The sequence below is a fragment of the Pagrus pagrus genome (assembly GCF_965226575.1).
Source record: "Pagrus pagrus genome assembly, chromosome: 3".
Lineage (NCBI taxonomy): Eukaryota > Metazoa > Chordata > Actinopteri > Spariformes > Sparidae > Pagrus > Pagrus pagrus.
Window position 1 is genome coordinate 7,988,408 of NC_140187.1, and position 22,438 is coordinate 8,010,845.

The 22,438-nt window shown below is 43.8% G+C and overlaps 1 protein-coding gene across 1 annotated transcript in view; it reads left to right on the plus strand.

Annotated features, from left to right (window-relative positions):
* The window catches only part of LOC311255402 (plexin-A2-like), a 90,631-nt gene that overhangs the window by 10,778 nt on the left and 57,415 nt on the right, over window positions 1-22,438 (plus strand). Inside the window, exons 2-3 of the mRNA XM_084349846.1 lie at window positions 3,126-4,470; window positions 7,388-7,570. Coding sequence (XP_084205972.1) covers window positions 3,247-4,470; window positions 7,388-7,570 — 1,407 coding nt within the window. The 5' untranslated portion in view covers window positions 3,126-3,246. The remainder of the gene's footprint in view (window positions 1-3,125; window positions 4,471-7,387; window positions 7,571-22,438) is intronic.

Sequence of the window (22,438 nt, forward strand, 5' to 3'; positions counted from 1 at the left end):
ATGACAGCATTTCACCCCAATAAAAGCTGAACCCGATGGATGGATTTGGTTCCACTGATCTTGATCCAGGTCAAAGGGTCGTGTTTGCGGAGCACAAGAGGATGGCCTCTCCCTCCCCTGTGCCGTGATTGGTGCCCGCTGAGAGCTTCGTGTCCCCAGAGGCCTCTGCAAACCCTGTTCCTGTGTGTGAGTGTGAATGAGTCACGTCTGGGCTGGAGCGTGTCTGAGTGGCGAGGCGGAGAATTCAGCAGGGAGGACTGCGCAGGGCAAAGAGTTGTCTCTATAATCCAGGGTAAACACTGAGCAGCATGACTGCACGCCTTAGACGTGACTAAAGCCGGGAGAACAGAAATGGATGAAACGATGAGGCTGCCGCTTGCCTGCATGTCTGCCCGGCTGCGTTTGCCACCAGCACTTCCCCATTTTCTCCTCTTGTGTTCCCCCCCCGCCCCCAGTTTTGTAATTCCTCCGAGGGTTTGACTGGAGACTCTGAATTAACCTCTGGATGGCACCGCTGGTGTCTGCTGTTTAAGGTCATGCCAGTCTCAAACCTGGCTCTGCAAATATAATTTTGTCTGCTATTTACAGTTAGATAGCGCCGTCATATTAATCACTTCTAGCTGAGAAAACGAACGGCGCGTCTGACGAGATTACAGCGCAAATAACACCAAAGGTCTCCACCTGGAAGTCTGCAGTGCGATTCAAGCAAGAGAAATTCAAAGTTATGAGAGTCTGTTGGACGCCACAAAGTAGAGACAACTCTCGTCGAGTCGGTAAACACAAAATCAATTGTCTGCTTCTTTTTGTGGCAGCTCAAGAATACGAACAAAGGACTGAGTCAGATTTTTGTGATCTAAACCGCCCACTTTCAAACAGCTCTTTAATGCATTACGTCCCATTCCCGCACCCCCTTTCACACCAGAAAGCCCTACATCAAAAAGCAGAGGCAAGATTTGGAAAAAGGTTTGCACTCCAGGGAGTAAAGGTTTCTTACTGACAACCAGGCAATTTAGTTTACTGAAAACATACACATGAAAGCTGTGTTTTATGTTTGAGTTTACCCACAGGCCGTCAGAATAAAAGACCGCCACGGCCTCCTCTCAAACATTTCTGAATGTCTCAGTACTGTCTTCATTATGTCTTAACATAAAAAGGACAAATGAGAGGAAATTGTGGTTACATCAACACAGAATCTGGTTCAGGGACTCATCAGCCTGCAAAGCAGATGATTTGAGGGATTTTCAGAAGGAATTTGCTGGACACCATTTTTCTGAAAATAAAGAAGCAGCGAATATTAGAGCCAACATGTCCTGCCAAATCTCAAGCTTTCTGAGAACTCATAAAAGCAAACACAGTTTTTGTGTCCAGTCGGGAGAAAAAACTAGTCAAGAACAGAAAAGAGGAAGCTTATCTCATCTAACATTTAAAGCAGAGATGAATAAAGCTAAAGATGAGCCGAGTGTGACTGAGGTTCTGAGCAAATGTCTTGTTCTTCTTCTCAATGAAGAAAAACAAACAGTGAACTTCAAATTTAAATTCAGCAATACAGTGTGACAGATGTTACTCTTCGGTGGCCAATTACTGGTGGAGTTGCTCACACGGAGCCTGCCAAATTGAGCAGAGTAGGTCGAGACACTCGAGTGACTTGTCCCCCGGCGTGAGCGTGGCGGGGACAGATGGACAGGAGATGCTGGAGTGGAGCTGGAGTCGGCCCAGCCAGCTCAGTGTCAGTCCATCCGCTTCATCCCTGGCTCCCGCTCAACTCAGCCGGACGTCCTGTTAGTCAGCCAATGGAGAGCACCCACCCCGTCATGACCCCCACGTTAGGATCTGACATGGCTGTCTTCATTTAACCTTTACTTATACCAGGAAGTCTCACTGAGAAAACACCCTGTTTACGGAGGCTGGAGCCAAAAAAGACAGTTGCCTTCGAGCTGAAGCCTTCTAGCGTTTGGCAGGACATCTTTCTGGAGGAAATTTAGAAGCGTTTTCGCGAAAGGCAGTTTCATGATTTTTTAAAAAAAGATAAAAATGAGCGAGGGGCTGCTGATGTGGTACTGGAGAGGACAAAAGGCTGCGATGAAAAACAGCCGGATTGGTGAAGCCTCTGGTGTCGCACAGACAGGATTTAGGGTGATGTAGGTGTCTTAATTTATGGTCTGTCCTCCTATGCAGGCAGCTTTATTACTCCATTAATGGACTTCGATGAAGTAACGGCGCATGTGAAGCCACTTTATCTACCATCCTTGTGTTGCCTTCAGAGAACATCCGTCTTTATATCGAGATAAAAACCCCCAAATTTCTATGTTCCAAATTAGCGTGTTTTGTCTCATCTGTACAAGAAAGACCTGGCAGCACACCACAACACGCATCACATAATAGTTATGGCAAGGGTAAAAAAAAAAAACCCAAACACATCAAACATCCTTTGTCATGCGTCTAGCTCGTCCATCCTCCAGTCCATCATGTGTTTGAGGGACATTGTTTGTCCCCTGGAAATATCTACATAAAATATGCTAATGAAATTAAACAGAGAAGTGTGAGGCTTGATGCTGCCTGGCTCTGAATCTCTAATGACTCCCTGCCATCCCTGGAAAAAGCCTGATTAATTTAGGAATGTCGGACGCAGTGGAGAGTGATTAATTCCTCCTGGATTCAACCATTTAAACGAACAAGGCGGAGGGGAGAAGGGAAAACAGGGAGCCCAAAAAATGGACGCATAATTAATACATTTGGATCATTTAATTAGCCACCCAAACAGAGGGAAGGCTCTGCTACAGTGTGTCACTGCTTTGTTCAAGTAATAAGCCACAGTTAGTTCTCTCTTACACAGAGGCGAATATAATGAGCCCCCCTGTTGATAGGGGGAATATTGGACCATCTCTCGGGCTAGTAAATATGGGGAGACAGTTTGAACAAATGATTACTTGTTTCTTTGATGTCTCATGTGTCTGACTAAGCAGAGATCGAGGGGAAAACAAGCACATATATTGCGAGGTTTTTAGATGAAGTGTGTAATGATACTCTGAAAGCACTTTTTCTCTCCCAAAAGAATCATTTCTTCACTCTCAAAGGAGTCAAGGATCTTTTGAGTTTAAAACAAATATCTCTCTTTTCTCTTTCAGAAATATGTGAAGATCACAAGACTGCACTTCAGCTCATCTTCGTCAGCGCAGTCCTGCTCCTCGGTGACACACGGGTCCAGCTGTTTCGTCTGAGCGCGGTATTTTTCGGAGCCCTGCGGGGATGGGAACGTGCTCGGATAAAGGACGGACTTACTGCGGCCTCACTAAAGGTCACGGTCCTCTTAAGGTCATGTCATGGCCCCTGGCACTGTGGCTATTGACTCTAATCTCTGTGAATCAAAAGACGGCAGTTGGACAGACTATGAACACTTTCCAATCAGAGCGGAAGGAGTGGTCGCTGAACCACCTGACTGTGCATCAGTCTACTGGGGCTCTTTACGTCGGAGCCGTCAACCGAATCTACAAGTTGTCGGCCAATCTCACCCTGCTGGTGTCCCATGATACAGGGCCAGAGTATGACAACAAAGCATGTTATCCTCCGCTGATTGTCCAGCCCTGCTCAGAGCCTCTCGCCTCCACTGACAACGTTAACAAACTGTTGCTCATCGACTACTCTCACAACAGGCTGCTGGCCTGCGGCAGCCTCTACCAGGGCGTCTGCAAGCTGATGAGGCTGGATGATTTGTTCATCCTGGTGGAGCCCACGCACAAAAAAGAACACTACCTGTCCAGTGACAACCAGACAGGCACGATGTACGGGGTCGTTGTGCCATCGCAGGGTCAGGACGCAACTCTGTACATCGGCACGGCCGTCGGTGGCAAACAGGACTACTTCCCAACTATCTCCAGCCGCAAGCTGCCTCGCGACCCAGAATCCTCTGCCATGCTGGACTACGAGCTTCACACCGACTTTGTTTCCTCTCTCATTAAAATCCCTTCAGACACGCTGGCTCTTGTTCCACACTTCGACATCTACTACATTTACGGCTTCGCCAGCGGAAGCTTCGTCTACTTCATGACCGTCCAGCCGGAGACGCCTGAGAACGGGATGCCTGCTGGCAGCTCCCCTGGCGACTTGTTTTACACCTCGCGCATCATCCGCCTCTGCAAAGGTGACAAGAAGTTCCACTCGTATGTGTCACTTCCTGTGGGGTGCGTACACAGAGGCGAGGAGTACCGCCTGCTGCAGGCGGCTTACCTGTCCAAGGCCGGCAGGGTTCTGGCAAAGTCTCTCAACATCAGCGCCCAGGAGGACGTGCTCTTTGCTGTGTTCTCCAAGGGACAGAAGCAGTGCCACGACCCACCGGATCACTCGGCTCTCTGTGTCTTCACCATCCAAGACATCAACACGCGCATCAAGGAGCGGCTGCAGTCCTGCTACCAGGGGGAGGGACACCTGGAGCTGCACTGGCTGCTGGGAAAGGACGTGCAGTGCACCAAGGCGGTAGGTGGACAGTGGAAAGAGAAAGGCACTGGTGAACCATTTGATTTCTCCTCCCATAACACACACATTTAGACCAACTGTGAAAGCCACATGGTGGTGAGTAGCATTGATATAGATTTACTATCTAATTACTATCATCCCAAGCCCAAGTAGGTGACAGACAGGCAGCCAGATTGTAATGAAGACACCATTCAGGTTTTCAGGATCCCACGAGAGCAGAAGAGCTGGAGGAGATTAATTCCACAAGTGCTAATCAGAGGAGTTTTGTACGGAGCTTTGATTTCATTCAGGGGTTCGGGCACTGACTCCCGCCTTCTTCTCCTCCCCTTTGTCTCTCTCTCCTTCTCCCTCTCCATCTCCCTCCTTCTTCTCGTCGCTGTCAGCAGTATTTGAACCCTCCGAGACCTGTTCTTGATCTCGAGAAAAGGGCTTTCTTGTAAATGTCCGACTCTGTGCCTTTGTGAAAGCTATAATTCAGCATAATGAGTAGCTTTCATGGAAACAAGTTGAAAGCGAACCATGAAAACAATGATATTCATCACATCCTTCGCTCTGGTGGTTTCCAACATGTGCTTCGATTCAACCATGCCTTCAAACAAATAAGATGTAATGTTATTCATAAAAGCAGCCAAGGGAGGACGGACACACATAATAATGCAATAATTAAAGCTAACCAAAGGGCTTTGTATCTAAAACGGTCTGTAAATGAAGTGCAATGGTTCGTCTTTCCTATGATGTCATTAGGTATTGCGTTTCTTTTGTTGCATGATTAGTGGGAGATGCATCAGTATGACTTTTTGATACTGATATCAGAATATATCATTTGATATCATTTGACGTGCTTATCATAAAAAAAACCTTAAAATGACAGTTATAGCTTTATTCTGCCGCGTTATTGACACTTGTTACTGTAAATGTTCGGCTCCTAGAAAGCTACAAAATGCAAATGTCACAATCTGCCAATTACTGTTGTAACAAGGCAACATAGCCTGCAGCCACGCTCTGTGTTAGTAACAGGGGTGCTTTAAGCTAATGCTAATTCCATCATGCTATTATGCTGATATGTAGCATGTATTATTTTTACCATGTACCCCCATCTTCGTTTGCAGGATTTAGAGAAAAACAATAGTTGGGTTCAGTTAGAAATGCTCTGTCAAAATATAATTATTCTCATTTATTAATCAGTTATAGGTCCGGGTCTGGCTAGGATGGTGTCAAGGTCCGGACCCCGACAGCGGTCCGCCTATTAGTGATTGCCTGTTAGTTTTTTTTGCTAAAAAGGGGGATGGCGTCCCCCCTCAAATCGCCTCAATTTGATCATTTGCACTACACATACAGTACAGCTGAGGCTGATGGTAATGCTGTGAGTTCTCAGGATGTTAAATCATATTTACAATTCAACCTAAGAAGTAGGGGTGGGAATCTCGAAGCACCTCACGCTTTGATAAGATGCGATTAGAGAATGATAAGTGACGCATCACGATGCATCCGATTTTTTGATTTCAACAGATGCATTATCATTTCTCACTGTGTGATTACTTCTACTTTTAAAATGTGTGTTTGTAATGATCCATAATTAGAAAATAAACAGATGAAACACAAGACGTAGCCTGGCTCAGAACGTAAACATGATGTTTCAGCAGCCAAAGGAAACATGCAGCTCAGTTTTAAGAATTGTTTATATACGGGCGGTCATAATTTCGAGGAATTGGGTTTGAATTTCCAACTATTGACTTTTCTACATTGAGACATAAGAGAAAATCAAGATGCATCTAAGAATAGATTTTCTTCCCCACCCCTAGTGAGAGGTCATGAATATCTGGACCAAATTTCATGGTAATCAATCCAATAACTGTCAAGACATTTCACAAAAAAACCCGAAATGTCAACCTCATGGCGGCACCAGAGATAAGTCATCATTAGTGTCATCAGGATTCATCCTCTGGGGACCCTGATGAATCCCTTTTATACTCCGATGCTACTTCGGAGGGGGTATAACAGATATGACATTAAAAATTCATGCAGAAATTTAAACTGTGAATGCAACTGTAAAAACCAATATTCACATATGTGTTCAATATTTAGGTTTAAAAAGAGAGGAGTTGCATGCTCGCATACTAGCCAGAAAGAAAAAAGGGCTCGTTTTCGAGCAGGGTGGGGGGTGAGATATAACGTTCCCTTCACCGATCACTTTCAGTGAAGCTCAGGCACATTGCTTGATGAAAGAAAAAGCACAGGGCTAATATGTGCATAAGAAGTAGGCGATGTGAAACAAGAAATTAGCTGCCCTAAAAAGGTAGATTTATACACTGAGTGACAGCCAATTAGCAAAGGTTTGAGGTGCATGTTAGTAGATGTAACAGGACTGCTTAGCATGCTGCTCTCTTTGATGCTTAATCAAAACCTGACATCTCTTGTGCTGTGTGTTTGTGTGATGTCAGATCAAGCGATCTGAAAAATCACAGAAACGGGCGCAAAATACACAACGTTTCTCGTGTTTGCCATCAGCAATTAGTCTGCTCCGCAAAATTCTCCCACTCCCAGGCTTGTTGATAAACGCAGCAGCCCAGGCCCCTTTTGAAGTAACCATTTTTAACCCTGGAAATTGTGCGCTTTATGCATGTTACGCTTACCAGAAGTCAGTTTGAGTTCACCTCTTCTATTCACACGTGTCTACAGTGATCTCAGTCATTTTTCTGGCTCCAACTTACGCTCTTCCTCTCTCTCTCGTTACCTCCACCTCCCCTCCACGTATCTGTCGTCCTCACTGCTCATGCCCTTCACTCTCTCTGTTCTCTATCCCTCCCTTCTTTAACCTGCTGTCCCTGTTCTTCCCCTCATCTCCTAAAAAAAAACAAAAAACACCCCTCTGCCCTCTCATCTTTACTCCCACCCCCACTCCCATCTCTCCATGCAGCCTGTTCCCATCGATGATCACTTCTGCGGCCTGGATATCAACCAGCCCCTGGGGGGCTCCCAGCTGGTGTCGGGTCAGACGGTGTACACCGAGAACAGGGACAGGCTGACCTCTGTCACCTCCTATGTCTACAATGGACACAGTGTGGTCTTCCTGGGGACCAAGAGTGGACGGCTGAAGAAGGTGAGAGCAGTCGTGCACTAACAGATGCTGTCAAGCAAGACAAGCAGAGTGCCTTTTGTTTCAGATCCTCAGGGATTGTCTGGTTTATTCTCAAGAGATGCAACCAAATCCTCTTGATCACAAATTACATCACTTATCTACTCAGAACACAACAATGATTTCTCGAGGCTGTTATTCTGGAGCCTCTGTCTCTATCTTGCCATTTCAGTTTTGAATACCAACTCAGAATGTAGCCTGGTCCCAGACCTCAGAGTCGCTGCCCACATCTCAGGTTTCTGCAGCAACTCAGGTCTGATGTTGTTCCCACTGGCAGCTATTTCTGCTGTTTGGTGAAACAATAAACAAATCATAGCTTAGTAGGCGGGATTAAGAGTGCGGAAATCATCTTCCTAGCTACATTAATGGAAATTAGCATCATAAAAAGTGCTAAAATGCTCAGATTGGATTGATGAAGCGAACAAACTCCTGTGTTAGTTGTGTAAACACCAGCATTACAAACTCCCAGTCCAGACTGCTAGCTGCACAGCTAACTGAGCTACCAAGCTAACGGCAGCTACAGTTAGCAACAGTTAGCGGGCATACAGTAATTCTTCCACATTGCATCTTTAAGCTCTTCTAGAGCTCTTCTGAGTCATTTTGCAAGAGTTGTAATGCTAAAAAAAAAAAATCTACCATTTTCAGGCACTTATTTCACAATAAAACCTAATGGAAATAAGTCTTGTTGGGTCAGTGTGCATCATGCGACGGCAATTACACGGTTTGGCCACTATGTCAAATTGACTTCAAAGCCTGACACACTTCCTGGGGGTTGGGGCGGAGCCAAAGCCAAAAAACCCCGAATGACATCCTTGTGACATCATTGAGATCCCTTTCTCTGATCTAGCAAAGCCCCTCCAAAGCCACAGAAGACGAATTGTCTCGCGTTAGCCGGTCTTCACATGTAAAATTGGTGGAACATCTCTTTAATGTCTTACGTCACTGTACCTCGTTTGTCAGCTGTCTATGACAAATTCACCACTGAGATACATCACCCATACTTGTATTTGAGTAATAATGATCTTTAGTCCATTAACACTAATTAATGTAATAATCTGATCAATGAATGGCCCAATTAGCATAACTGGTCATGTTTAATATATGATGGTGATTATGGCGCGACATTATGCAGCTGAACAAAGGTGCAGTATTCATGCAGCACTATCTTGTGCTTCAGCTGTCAGACTGGTGTTCTCAGATGAGGACAAATTGATGTAAATAGCCACCCAGGACTACTTGACACTGGTTCCTTCAACTCCTTTGTATTAGTTGTATTAGTAACTGGACATTATGCAGCTCTAGTACCTCTTGTTTAACGATGTCCTGGTGGATTTTAAATAGCTTTTAGCATTACAAAGTACTTAAAGGACCAGTTGAGTAATTTCTCTGTGTACGTGACATTTATTTTGACGTCTTTATCAACATCATTAGACTTGTAGATGTTCTCTGTGCCTTGAAGGCAGCATGAAATCACTCTAATTAGAAAATATACTGATTTCAGTGAAGAATTTAGTTTTTTTTACAACTTTATTCCTTTGAATATCTGGTTATTTTCAAATTCTTTTATATGTTTTGTGAGTTTCTTTTTTGGCTGTATTTGAGGTTTTGAAGTCTAACCAAAGTTTTTATTTATTTAAAGGATAAGTCCAATGCTGTCAAAAGAACCAATGAAAAGACAAAACCAACAATGACTTATAAGTTTTAATATTGCTTCTATGGCCAAATCCTGACATCTCCTCTGTCTCTCACTGACCTTCGTTGATGTCCAACAGCGATTAAAAACACATCAGTGAGCTCGATGCTGCACCAGCTGATATGCTCTTTCATTACAATGAACACACACACAGTTTACATTGAGTCATCCCGCATACAGTGTTCTGGTTCCTCACTACCGAACCAAATCTGCATCTGAAAATAATACAGCCCAAATGTTCTGAGTAATGTTTCCTAAAACTACAGCGCCCAGCTGTTAGGAAATTATTTTGCTGCAGCCTTTTTTAGAAAATGAAAGTATATACTCCTGACCTGTTTTTAAAGCAGGAACATGATGGGCTGATGGCAACAGACAGGCTGGGGAATTCAAAAGGCATTAAAAGATTGACTTGTTGGTTTTGGCCCTCTGAATGGATTTGTTAACAATAAGAAAAATATAGCATATGGCCTTATCCTTTAAAGTCTGACTTTTAGTATTCCTTACTTCAGTCTGAAGTCTAATTTAATCTGGTAAAGAGATGGAGTCTTTTTCTGCTGCTCGGCCGGGCTTGCATCATCAAGTGCAGAGATTGAGGATGAATACGGAGCACTGACAAGTGTAGAGGGAAGGGTATGATTGAAAAGAACTAGCTCAAACAACGTGCGGTCTGACCGTGTCTGAAGGCAGAAGTGTTTATGGCTGTTCTGAACGGCCACACTCAATGCAGCACTCAAAGCAGGAACGAATGAATCCAGCTGTCGTAGCGAGGGAGGAGAAGAGATAAAATGGGGATAATGGTGCACAATTTTAGATAGACTCACCTTAGAGGCATTCTGAGGTTACATGGACAAAATGTCTTAAATCTGAAGCATTCTGATTAGAGATTTCAACTTAAGTGTTAAAAAGTGTGCGTTTACTCGCCCCAAAGCATTTCATGAGTATAACTTTTTTAAGACACGCAAAGTGGTTCAGCCTGCTGTGAGGCGTCTAATCTGCCAGAAATATAACAGAAGAAGAAGAAGAAGATGTTTTTTTGCAACTTTTTCAAGATGGACCCACAAAGTGTCCTGTGAAAAATATTTCTGGTTTGGTGGATTCCAGCTGCCTTCATCTTTTCAAACACTTGTTTAAAACAAGTTGTTTTTTTAAAGCCTTTAGACCATCGAGGCGTTCAACAATCCTTAAATATTTTAGGTCTGCCACAGCCTGGTTCTTTTTTGCCTCCGCCATGTTTATGTTCATCCAGGAAGCAATGTCACCTAATGTTCCTCTTCTACTGACAATAAAGCTGTATCGTATTGTATTGCATCGTATCCCATCATATCGTAACGTATCATATCGCAACGTATCGCAACATATCGCAACGTATCGCAACATATTGCAACATATTGCAACATATTGCAACGTATCATAACGTATCGTATCGTATCGTATCGTATCGTATCGTATCGTATCGTAATGTCGACCCTGCATGAGGCAAGCGTTCATTCAGATCAGGCTGGATCAGATCAGTTCATTCCATTTTAAATAAGATATACCTTTATTGATCCCCCATAGGAGAAATTCAAGTTCGTCCATGTTACATTTTTTACTTTCTCAGTTCAAGGTTGCAAAAAAACAAAAAATTGTCAGACATAGTCCCCCAATTCTGACATAAGGTGTGAGGGGAGAAGGTCTCAGACGCTTGCCTGACAATCTGAAAGGCACTTTTGTAACCGACGATATGGGGAGATACATTTGAAACTCTCTGATAACAGCTTTTAGATGATAAGATAGGCAAAGATAAGGAAAGCAAACAAAAATATGGCGTAGACGTGTTACATCTAGTCAAATCCTCTTTTTCCCTGCTGTGGGACCCTTTACACCAGCCGCACAGACACAAGATGACCTCTTTCTCGGAGGTTCATGAAGTTGATTTAGCTCATTGTCCATCATGTTGCATTTCAAATGCAAACTGTAATGATAAATTACAATCAAGATCCTATAAGACTCCTCCTTTGATCTAACTGGATTGACTTGGTAGCACCGCGGGCTCTGTTTACTGCACAGTCGTACAGCATGCAACTGACTGTGGAAATGTGTGAGAGGACTGTTGTGACATTAGCCCGGGGGCCTCAGTCTTATGAGGAGGCAATCTGTCTGACACACAACGCACACACAAATGGGTCCAGATTGGGAGCGCAGATAGCATCACTGCAGCTCTTTCATTGGATGAGCCACTGGGGGAAAAAAAGACAAGATAGCCTCAAAGAAAGAGAGACAAAGAGAAACGGAGACAAACACTGAGACACAAACGGAAGTCTTGATAAAGACGGAGGTAAGAAGGGAGAGATATTAACTGAGATAAACATAGAGGGACAGGGACTTAGGAAGAAGAGACGGTCGACCAAGAAAAACAAAGCACAAAGTGCGTTTTACATGTGTTAAGTTAGCGAGCAGCAAGTTTGGATGAAGAGACAGGGAAATCCGTCATTTCTGCTTTAAGTGCAGAGTGTCTTAAAGGCCACAGTCGGTCATTACACTGACAGAGTGTGCAGCCATGATTCAGACTCCCAAGAGCCTCCGAGGAGCACGGGTCACCTCTCGAATCCTATTCCATCACCCCCAAATGGACAGGCTGAGTGGAAATGGGGCATGACAATAAATGCCATCAGCGGATCACTCCGGCAGCAGGTTCACTGCAAAGGTCAAGCCTGCCACTGGAAGGGTGTTACCGGGGTGAGAGGTCACAGGGATAACCAACAGTCCCACCTTCCAGGCGCCATGCAGCATATGGATGTGTCCGTCAGCGTCTCTCCATTAGCCCACTCCTATTCCAGATGTAACACATTTCCATCATCATTCACCACAGTCTTGTTGCCTTAGACGGTTGTTTTCAGCTGAGGTATATGACCCTGTGGTTAACTCTGGGCTGAACACAAAGGGATTTTTTTTTTTCACACTTTGAATGATGCACGCTAATGAGGTGAATCCAGGTAAAAGCCATTATCTCTCAGTGATCCTTATTTAAATCTATTCCAGTCTCAAGGCAGGAGGCTTAGAAAGATACAGCTTTAACCTCAATGATGACACAGTTTCCACTTGTTAGCAAGTTGCTAGCAGGACCCAGTGAGTGCACGACGAGTCCGTACAATCCGAGCATTAAGCATTTATTGCAACAACAAAGAAAATTGAAGTTCGCTGGTGTGGCTCTGCTCATTTGATGATCTGAAACCAGCCTGCAGAGCCCTGAGATACACAACATTTAAACCAACAGGATCAGAAACATCAAAAATAATAAAAGAGGTTAAGTTAGTACACATGAAAACTAATCTTCAAAGGGGAATTCTGGTATTTTTAAACATGGAACCTATATTAACACGTTTTGATGTATAAATGATTCATACTGACCAAAGGTTTTGGAGGATATCCTGTATTTGAATTAGCAAAGTGATTCATAATTTTGTTTGAGCAGCGGTGTATTGTGTTCTGCTGGATTTGTACTTGACGCCTGCCTTGGGCATCCTGTAGATTTTGATTTGTCACCAGCTGCAACACAGATGAACATGATCAGGCTGTATTATGCTTTGATTACACCCCCAACAGTAGCTGTGATTAATGTCTTTCATGCACCTTGTGCATTAGAACAACCACAGCACACCCTAATTGCTAACTAATACAACGCAATCGCCATTTTTAAATTATTTCATTCACTGGGTGAAGATTACAGTTAGTAGAAGTCGGCTGAAAAGAAGCAAATTATTGAGTCTTTTCTTCAACTTATCCATGTTGTGTGCACTCTCAACACCAGCATCAGAAACTTAAAGGAGAAAACACCAGCAGCCCCAGTTGACCAAACACAGATCTTGGAGTCTGAACATCGTATTTCCATAGCCTTGAAACCTTCATGTGTGATTTAAGGGGCAGCTGTGGCTCAGGAGGTAGAGCAGGGTCCTTGAGCAAGATACTGAACCCTAAATTGCTCCTGATGAGCAGGTCAGCTCCTCGCATGGCAGCCTCTCAGTGTATGAATGTGTGAACATGACGTTAAGTGTTGTTAAGAGCTTTGAGTGGTCAGTAGGCTGGAAAATTGCTATAGAAATGCAAGCTCATGTGTACTTACATTATGAGGAGGAGCATTTTAGCTGTAGCCGCTTGGTGTGAGGCTCTATTATTACACTGTAACCGCTGAACTATGAATTCCCCTTTTTGTGTGTGCAGATGAAATGAGTCCAGTCATGATTGGACACAGTTTGTTGCATGTGACTATAAAACAATTTCAATCCTGCCTCAGCTACTTTGATGCTTTATTCAAAGACAGAGTATTAGTTTGATATATGGCTTGGATCTGTATAACCAATGATTAGTAAGGGGGTCATGATTCTCCAAATCCATGATTGATCTTTATGCCATCGTTAGACCATCCCAACTGGATTTGTAAAGATCAGCAGATCATTGGCTTTATGTCATTTATATTTTCCAATTCTTCTTTAAAAACAACAGCTTGACTTTATCCCGGTGGCCTTTTGCAAGTTATGGTTAAGAAAGTTGAAACAATATTCACAAAAAGTCAGGGATTCAACAATGAACACCAAAAGATACTGCACATACTGTAGTTCAGTTTCTCATATCTGTCCAGAGTGAACGCTCTTGCCAAACAACTCAATAAAGAATCTCTGAAAAAGCATATAAACCCAACATCTCCAACGCTGACCCTCTGGTACCAGCCCGTTGATGTTCTTCGTGCCCACAGGATCAGTGTCCGGTGGATAAATGTCGATCCTGCTTTTGATTTTGACGATCGAAACTGTAAGCTCATTGAGTCAGCTCCAAAAACTATAAGATTATATAATGACATATTTCCCCAGGTTTTTTATTCCATTCCAATTTCCGAAGGCAGGACGGCAGATTTCCGTCTCTATTCTACTGTAGAATAACATTATACCTATGCTTACTCTCTGACTGCCTCAAACACATAACAGGTGTTGAGTGGAATTGATTTTCTGAGGAAATGTTTCTGCAGAGCACAGTAATGCTCAGGAGGACCACAATGGCATACAGAGTGGAACCGGATGCTTCTCTGTCAGAGTGTATGAGTGTATTAAGATGTGGATTGTGCGGTAATATTTTAATATATGAGTAAACCCTTCAGTCTGTGCCAGAAGATTTCACCTTAGGTAGACAATGCTCTCGAGAGGACACAAACTGTCCTTTAACTGAAGCATCAAAAATCGTATCCCTGCAGCTGCCTCGACACTGCTGTTTAATCATCGCAAAGGAATTAGCTCGGCGATGATGAATGTGAAGGGGTTTGTACTGTTGAGCAAAATAAAAAACAGACCGGCACATTACCTCAGTGCCCGCAGCCACTCAGCAGCACCATTTCCCTAGAAATGGTTGAAAATGTTAAGCTCGCGGCAAATAAAGCCTTAGTCAAATACTCTCGTGTGCAAATAGAGGATTCATTATAGCTTATTGAGAGTTGACCGGGTGGGGAAATTCTCCAGTGCATGGCTAAATGACTTGGACTTTTCAAAGTCACGGTTTCTAAGGGGGGGGCCAGGAAAGGGAGATTTAGTGATTGAAATCATTAGAATGGAGTTTTAGAGGAGGGTTTAGAGAATAGGTGCGTTCGAGGCTAAATTGAAAGGATTTTCATAACTGCAAGAAGGGAGCTGGACCTGAGGGTCTTCAGACCGGAACGCCATTAGATGTCTCAGTGCAGCAGGAATAGTGAAGTGGTATTAAGAGAGGCGATTTTGTGATAAAACGGAAAGGTGTCCGTCCCTCCGCTTTCCCTGACTACAGTTTTATTTAGCCTCTCTCTCTCTCTCTCTCCAACTGTCGCTGTCCTCTCCTCCCTCTGCTTTCTTTCTTTCTCCTGCTCCGTCACACAAGTGGAAACACACAAGAGGACTGTGACTGCATTGCGGTCAGGAAAATGAAGACCATACGGCTGCCATGAATTGTTCCACTGTCCCCCTCCCACTGCTTTTGTTGGTGGGCCATGGGAACCTGACAAACAATGGGAATGATTGGAGGGACAGAGGGGTGTACGGAGGAGGACAGGAAACGGAGAACAGGAAACCGTGTCCTCAAGGAGAGAGGGAAGAAGTGAGCATGCAGAGACTGAGAGGAGACTGTGGTCAAGTTGTAGAAATTGTGGTATGAAGACTTGGCAGCTCGCCATGCAGCTGAAGGTTAGGGCGGACTGAAAATTTGGCTGCTGCAACTGGAAGGCTTTTAACAATCACCATCAAAAACACTCACACGGCGTGACCTCTCTGCCGACCCAGTTGGTAATCGCGTTTAGTTATGGGCACTTGCCGGCACACAGCGTATCTAGTGGCTGTGATCGATACGCCTCTCTTTGTGACTGTAGTTAATGTGATGGCTGAATGATTAGTCCCGTCCTGTAATACACATCTCCACCTCGCTGACCCCTCCTCCCCCCGAACGCTCCTCGTTTTCATGAGCCGCTGCAGCTCAGCTCTATCCTCGGTCTCATTAGCATTCACAGAGCCGTGATGGATATATGGGCTAATCAATGGCCGCTCTCCTCGGCTGTCATCCTCAATCGGACCATATGCCCAGCCGCTCAACCTTAAAGGTGGCCAGTTGTCTGGACCTTATGTCGCTGCATGCCCCGTGTCACAATACTGAGTCAAGCCTGTGCCAAATTCTGCGGACATCTACTTTAGGTCCAGTCTTGCGTGTATTTTCATTCTGTTCCCCATTTTCAAGTGTTATGCAAGATTTACGTGTGGTTTCCTGCCAATCAGGGCCTGTTTAGGTTTGGCGGTTTTATATAAAAAACAATACTTAACCAAAAACGTTTGCATGCAGGATGACTCATTGATTTCCACTGGAATGTCATGTAAACACTGAAGACGACAAGTTTGTTTTACCATAAATTAGAGCTGGGAGATCTGACGTGTTTGGCTGCCAATAAGATCTTTTAATAAAAACAAAACAAAAGCGTGGGATCATGGGAGCTGCTGTCTTTATTGTTAAACAGCCCCAGTTGCTAATGAAGATCTATCCACGTTACTCAGACAGAAATGGTCTTTGTCGAGGTTTTGTTACCTTTTGTTACAGTTTGCCGACTTCCTACCTCGTACGCTGACGTCATCTGATGTTTTTCCTTGACGTTTTAGCGACATTACCTTGAGTAAACGTATGGATTCCTCTTTCTCTCTGTATGAACATCTTTGGAAACATTTAGGATAATGCAAACAACTCAGCAAAATAAGTTTTTAATGCAGAAATGTGACATATTGTATTTTTAATGACCTCTTACTTCTGTTTCCAGATTTCACACAACCTCATTGACTAATGGATCCATACTACGTTTAAGGGACAGTTCACCCAAAAATCCATATTTTACTTTTCACCATCTAGCGTGTTTGGGCGTGAGTTGCCAAGTTTTGGAGATATCGGTCTGCCTTCTCTCCAGTATAATGGAACTAAATTGTATTTTGCTTGTGGTGCTCAAAGTACCAAAAAAAAATTAAATTAGAAAAATCCAGTTTCCACAAACTTTCAACAGACAATCCACAGACCTTGCTGTGAGAAGTTTCATGGAGGAAAACATTCTTTCTCTGAAGTACACATGCCAACCGTATCTACAGGAAGAAAGGAGGCATGCATCTACAAATGGACTGGGGGCTATCTAACATTATGAGCACGAGCCTCTCATTCGAAGAGTAGCTGCACGCTTCCTTCTGCGCGGTGATATGGTAGAAAGAAAATGGAATATTGATTTTGGGGGTGAACTGCTCAGTGAACACAACAATAGAGTAATAATGCCGACTACATGGTTAATGTTGGAAATGGAGAAACTCAAAGGCTATTTCAGGTCTGTGTACAGGGCTTTACATAAGGGAGAAAAAAGATCACAATTTTTACGGTGGATCACGATTCCTATCGTGACATTTTTTGGGCCGGATCACCCACCGCCAGAATAAACGAACAAGCGACCTCTTCGTGTTTGGTTAAAGTGGGACAGACCGGTTTCTTCAGGAGCAGATGAAACCTTGTCAGAGTGGCAGATTGGAAATGATTGGCTGAATAGAGTGTCCCATGCCTCCTGGGTCATCATCCATATGTTTAGGTTAGCTGGGTGAAATTCGGAGGGCACAGACCGGCCGGCCACATATGGACACAGTTTTTTTTTTTAAGATTGGACAGCCATTGCTGCATAAACATAGTAATCATCTGCTTTACAGGGCTTCCCAGTCTGCAGCGGAAAAGCAGGAGTTCAGGGACTAAACATGTATACATCCTCTCAGCATGAGTCGAATCATCGCCTGAAATCAATCTTAAAATGAACCCCATATGTAAATACTCACGGGAGAGACATTCGGGTGAGTGTATTGCTCATTCAAGGTCTGGCAGCTTTACAACGGAGCCAACCCGACTCAAGCCAAGTGACATCTTAGAAGTCAGGGGGCTTTTTGTTTTCTTTGGCTCTCACAGGATGAGAGCTCAGCCGAGCATTTAAGATACAAACCCAGCCACGAGAAAAAGGGAGGCTGTTTTTAAGAGCACATGGGTTCAGGTTGCATTTCTGTTTGTGGAAGCCATTCTAAGCTGTGTTGTTTATATCTAATGCAGGTTCTGCAGGGGAATTTCAGCAGCAGAGAGGATATTGCTGTTATTGGCTCAAATATTATTCATGGGTTAAATATATATCCTCGTCAGCCGCGAGACGCTGGGAAGAGAGAATAAAATGAGGAGCTCACTGAGGTCGTATGAACATGTGGTATTAATGGCAAATCAGTTCAGTTCCTCTGTTACATGAGATGGACCACACAAGGGGATTCTGCTTGAATTACAATAGGCGCTTTACTGCGGTTTGTGAAAAATATCTAGCCCTTGATACTGAGCTGCCTGAACTACTTAAATAAGACCCCAATTACACTTCATGTAAGGATCTCAGGCAGTTCAAGTGCAAATGCAACAAAGAATCATTCAAGGTGGATTGAAGTCCAATTGCTGAGTTCGAACTAGATGTTGAAGTGTAGCTACTGTATGTAAGCGCCTTTTCCGACTCAAAGGGTCAATGGCAGCTAATGTGACACTGAAATGAGAATGAAATTGGTCGTCATCCTCCCTGTGTCATTAAAGTGTCAAAAAAGTGATTTCAGTGATCATACAGAAGCCAGAATTAGCATTTATAACGTGTATCTGACCCCTGATCAGTGCAGTCACTGAATGATTTGTATGGGATGGATGTATTATAAGATCCGGCACATATGTACGCCAAAAAAGTTCCCAGCTTCAGGGTTTACTTCCTTGGTATGTGGACCGATGAACATGCGCAGTAGTGTCTTCCCCGCTGGCACTGATGGCCAGACTTTACATTGCAATGACATCACTTACGTCTTAAATTGCTCACAGCTCGAGGAAAGCTTTATTAATTAAAACCTCCATGGATCAAATATTTCTAATAGAATGAGTCACAATTGATGTAGCTCGAGGTGTCCTGTGAACAGACGTTCATTTTAAAATGATGACCTATGGGGAGTTTTTCGCTGCAATACCGCGTGTGGCCACTGGGCAAAACTGGAAGCAATACTGAGTGGTGGAGCCGTATCCAGGTTTTATTATATGTATTATGGTATTCATTATCCAAAAGTCCACCCTTTGGACTTTGGACTAATATTTTGATATTTTGCATCATAATGTAGCTGAATATTATTTCTGGCTGACACGATTCAAAGAATGAAGTAAGAATGTTTTACACATTCATACATATTAATAAGTTATACAACGTCACGTCCATATTGCAATAAATTTCAGGTAGTTAAATATGTGAAGTCCGCACCCGAGTGGACTCTCTGGAAGTCTGCAGAAAGTGGACCGGCTAAATTGTCCGAGAGTCTGCAGGAGCGGTTATTTGGATGCAGCCACACATCAGAAAGTGCAGATTCTTCCTCTGGTGTTTTTTTGGCAGTTACCAAACAGCTCTAAGTGTATTAGAGACTGTGTCTAGACTGGAGTAGTGATGACTGTGATTTGTGTGTAGCATGGGAACACTTCAGACTGAGATTTAGTAGATATGACAAAAACATTCCATCTCTTACAAAACAGCAAAAAAACAGAGCGAACACGAGAAAGAAAACAAATAGTAACGATTTACGTGTGGCTTTTCTCTGGATACTAGGTGGAAACTGCAGTATGCGCAGTATGGATTGTCGCACACTGGACGTGTGTTCCTGATGTACTATAATCAATGATAGTGTATTGATGAAGCAAGTGATCATGCACACAATTTACAACGACAAATTTAATGAGAGCGACCGACAACAGAGTGAGTGTGCGGTGTGTGAGTGAAGTGTGTTCGTACGCAACTGTATTTCTTTGTCTTTATTTGTATGCCTGTGCAAGTAGGTGAGTGTGTGTGTGTGCAACTTTGTGTGTCTACAAGCGGGCTCATTATAAAACCAATTAAACCCGCCTTACTCTCATTATGGAGCTGTGGGGCTTAAGGAGAGATTGAAGACCTGTTGTATTCCCAGAGGTCTCCTGCCTGGTCAGCCCTGCTTTAAATGATAAAAACACTTTTAAATCCGCTGAAATCAAACACCACAGATCAGTCACGATGGGTCAGTACTCGTCTGAGCTCATCCGTGCGCCCACCTGGTCCTCGGACAACCTCATCATCCCCAACTAAAAAAAAACATGAACATGGCTCAGTATCCGAACCTCTCTGGATGATTGTTTGGGTGTTCGGTTCGCCACAGAAATGCTTCCATGCTCCGGTTTCTATCCGTGCTATTTATGAAATGAAGAGTGTGGGAAAAAATAATGTAAACTGGCTCCATTACTGTGTGGGATCATGTTACAGGAGAGGAGGAATAGGATCAGGAGGAGGAGGAAGAGTAGGAGCGAGCGAAGACAGAGCAAGAGAAAGAAACCAGACAATGAGCGGGAGAGAAAGAAGCTTAGCTGTGAGATAAATCTGTCCCTGAATAACTATTTAAAGGATAGGATTGTGCACAGTGTCGAGGTAATGACCTGTGAGAGACAAACCGTGTCCTCTTGTGATCTGGAATCAACACACAATCCTGTGTCATTATTGAGCTCGTTACTTTTGTGTTTTTGCATGTGGAAGATGACGTCCCAGCGTCCCTGTATCCCCCGGTATGCACTCTCCCACATAAACTATCGCAACCCACACACACGTTTGTGCATATTTTCTTTCTCCCTCCCTCATTCTTGGCTGGCGGCGCCGACGGTTGGAGAGGCACAGCTGCCTGGAAGGTGGAGGCGTGATTGATTGATGAAGTTTTGGTGCCCAGGGGATCCAATCATGTAATCAGTTTGTATTGATTGACTGTCCCCATTGAGAGACTGCTGAGGCTCCGCCACCATGTGCACGAGCTAGACCTGGCACGCGTTCAAAATCTTCTGCAGTCAAATTTGATTTGGGTGGCGAGGTCGCCTCAGTCCACGGCGTAAGGATGCATGCGGGGAAGACTGGCATAATTGCACTGCAGACGTTTCGCAACACTTCCACGATTCTCCGCTCCAATTCCTCATTATCTTGCATTTATTTCAATTATTATGATTGAGAAATTAATTCAGCTTTACTGTAATTGCATCACATGGTTAATGATCCAATCTCCCTGGAATTTAAATAGGGCTTCAACCTGGGTTTCCATATCTAATGAGGGTTTTTTTTTTCCCCCTCTCTCGAGCTGTCACGCTTTATTCAGACTTTTCTCTATCATTTCACATTCCTGACTTATATTTCAGGTGTGAAGCTGTAATTCCTGCATGATGCAATCCACATCATTCCCATACCAATAGTGAAGGATGAGTGCAAATAAAAGTATTTCTGTGAAATAAAAAATGGAAGGAGTGCTGCCTAGTTTTGGGGAGGTAAAACGCATTGGGCAGCGGTTCTGCAATAAAAACAAGGTTTACCTTTGCGGTGATTTAATTTAAAGTTAAAACACTTTCATCACGTAGCGAGTACTCCTAACGGGTAGTTTCGGCAATAATAAAGGTTTTTTTCAGCTTACTGACCACTTTATACCTTCACAAACAATCTCACATCCTCCCAAGGCCGCCTTTTTCGACAGCTCCAACATCAGTAAGCCACTTTTTTTTTTTTACAAAGAGCGACTTGCTTATTTGTTTGCTTCACTGCGGCAGCACATCTTGTTTGTAGGCAGAGGTGGGAGAAGAGAATCGAAAAGCCTTCACCAGTGGGCATCTGTTCTCCATGCTTGCATTTAATGAGCCCCAAAAGATTGCTGCCTGAAAGTCAGTCCAAAGTCAAATTAAGGCTGAGCTCACTGAACACGTTTCAAAACTCAGCTGCGTCATGGGTATAACCTCAGGGGTGGATCTGGGTCAGAGTCACACAGGCCGATTGGAGTGCTGAATGAGTAGCAGCCGATCCATCTGTCCTCTTCTAAGTCTCACCTTTACAATAACTGCACATTTCCTCTGCGGCATGAATAAATAATGGAGAGATTTTCAGAGCTGCTGCTCACCAGAACGTCAAGAGGGAGGTGTTCACAAAAGGAAAAAAAATAAATACCTTGGGCATTGTCACACATACATGAATGCCGGTGCCGTGGGAAGTGCAGGATGTGAGGCACACAGAACTCAGTTTGCTGGTTTGTGGTCTGTTTGAGGGGTCAACCACACACACACACGACTTTGCTGTTGGTTGACCCCACACACACGACTTTGCAGGGTTGAAGTTCATCAAAGTTGCCGCCATCTGAAGCAAATGTGTTATTTGTCCCTTGGCTTGTACAGAATGGAAGTTAATGGGTGGTGAATAGTTGCCACTGTTAATTTCGCGCACATGTGACCGTGCCCCTTATCTCCATTGCAGTTTATTGTGTACAGTAGGCTTGTGGTAACACATCGGAGGTGATACTGCAGACATAATAAAAGCTAATGCCGACTAGGTGCACATGTCAAGTGGAAAACCAAATTGTAGCTCACCAACACTTTGAATTTCATTTGCTGTCCTCCCAAGTGTTAGACAAGAAGATCAGTGGTGGTCAGTTTATTCTTTTCGCAAACCAGTTAGTTGGTTCAGTTAGCTAACGTTTCTAGAGCCATGAAAGTGCTGCCGCTGCGTCAGTTATCACGATACTCAGCGACTTCTGATATCTATCACCCATAATCGT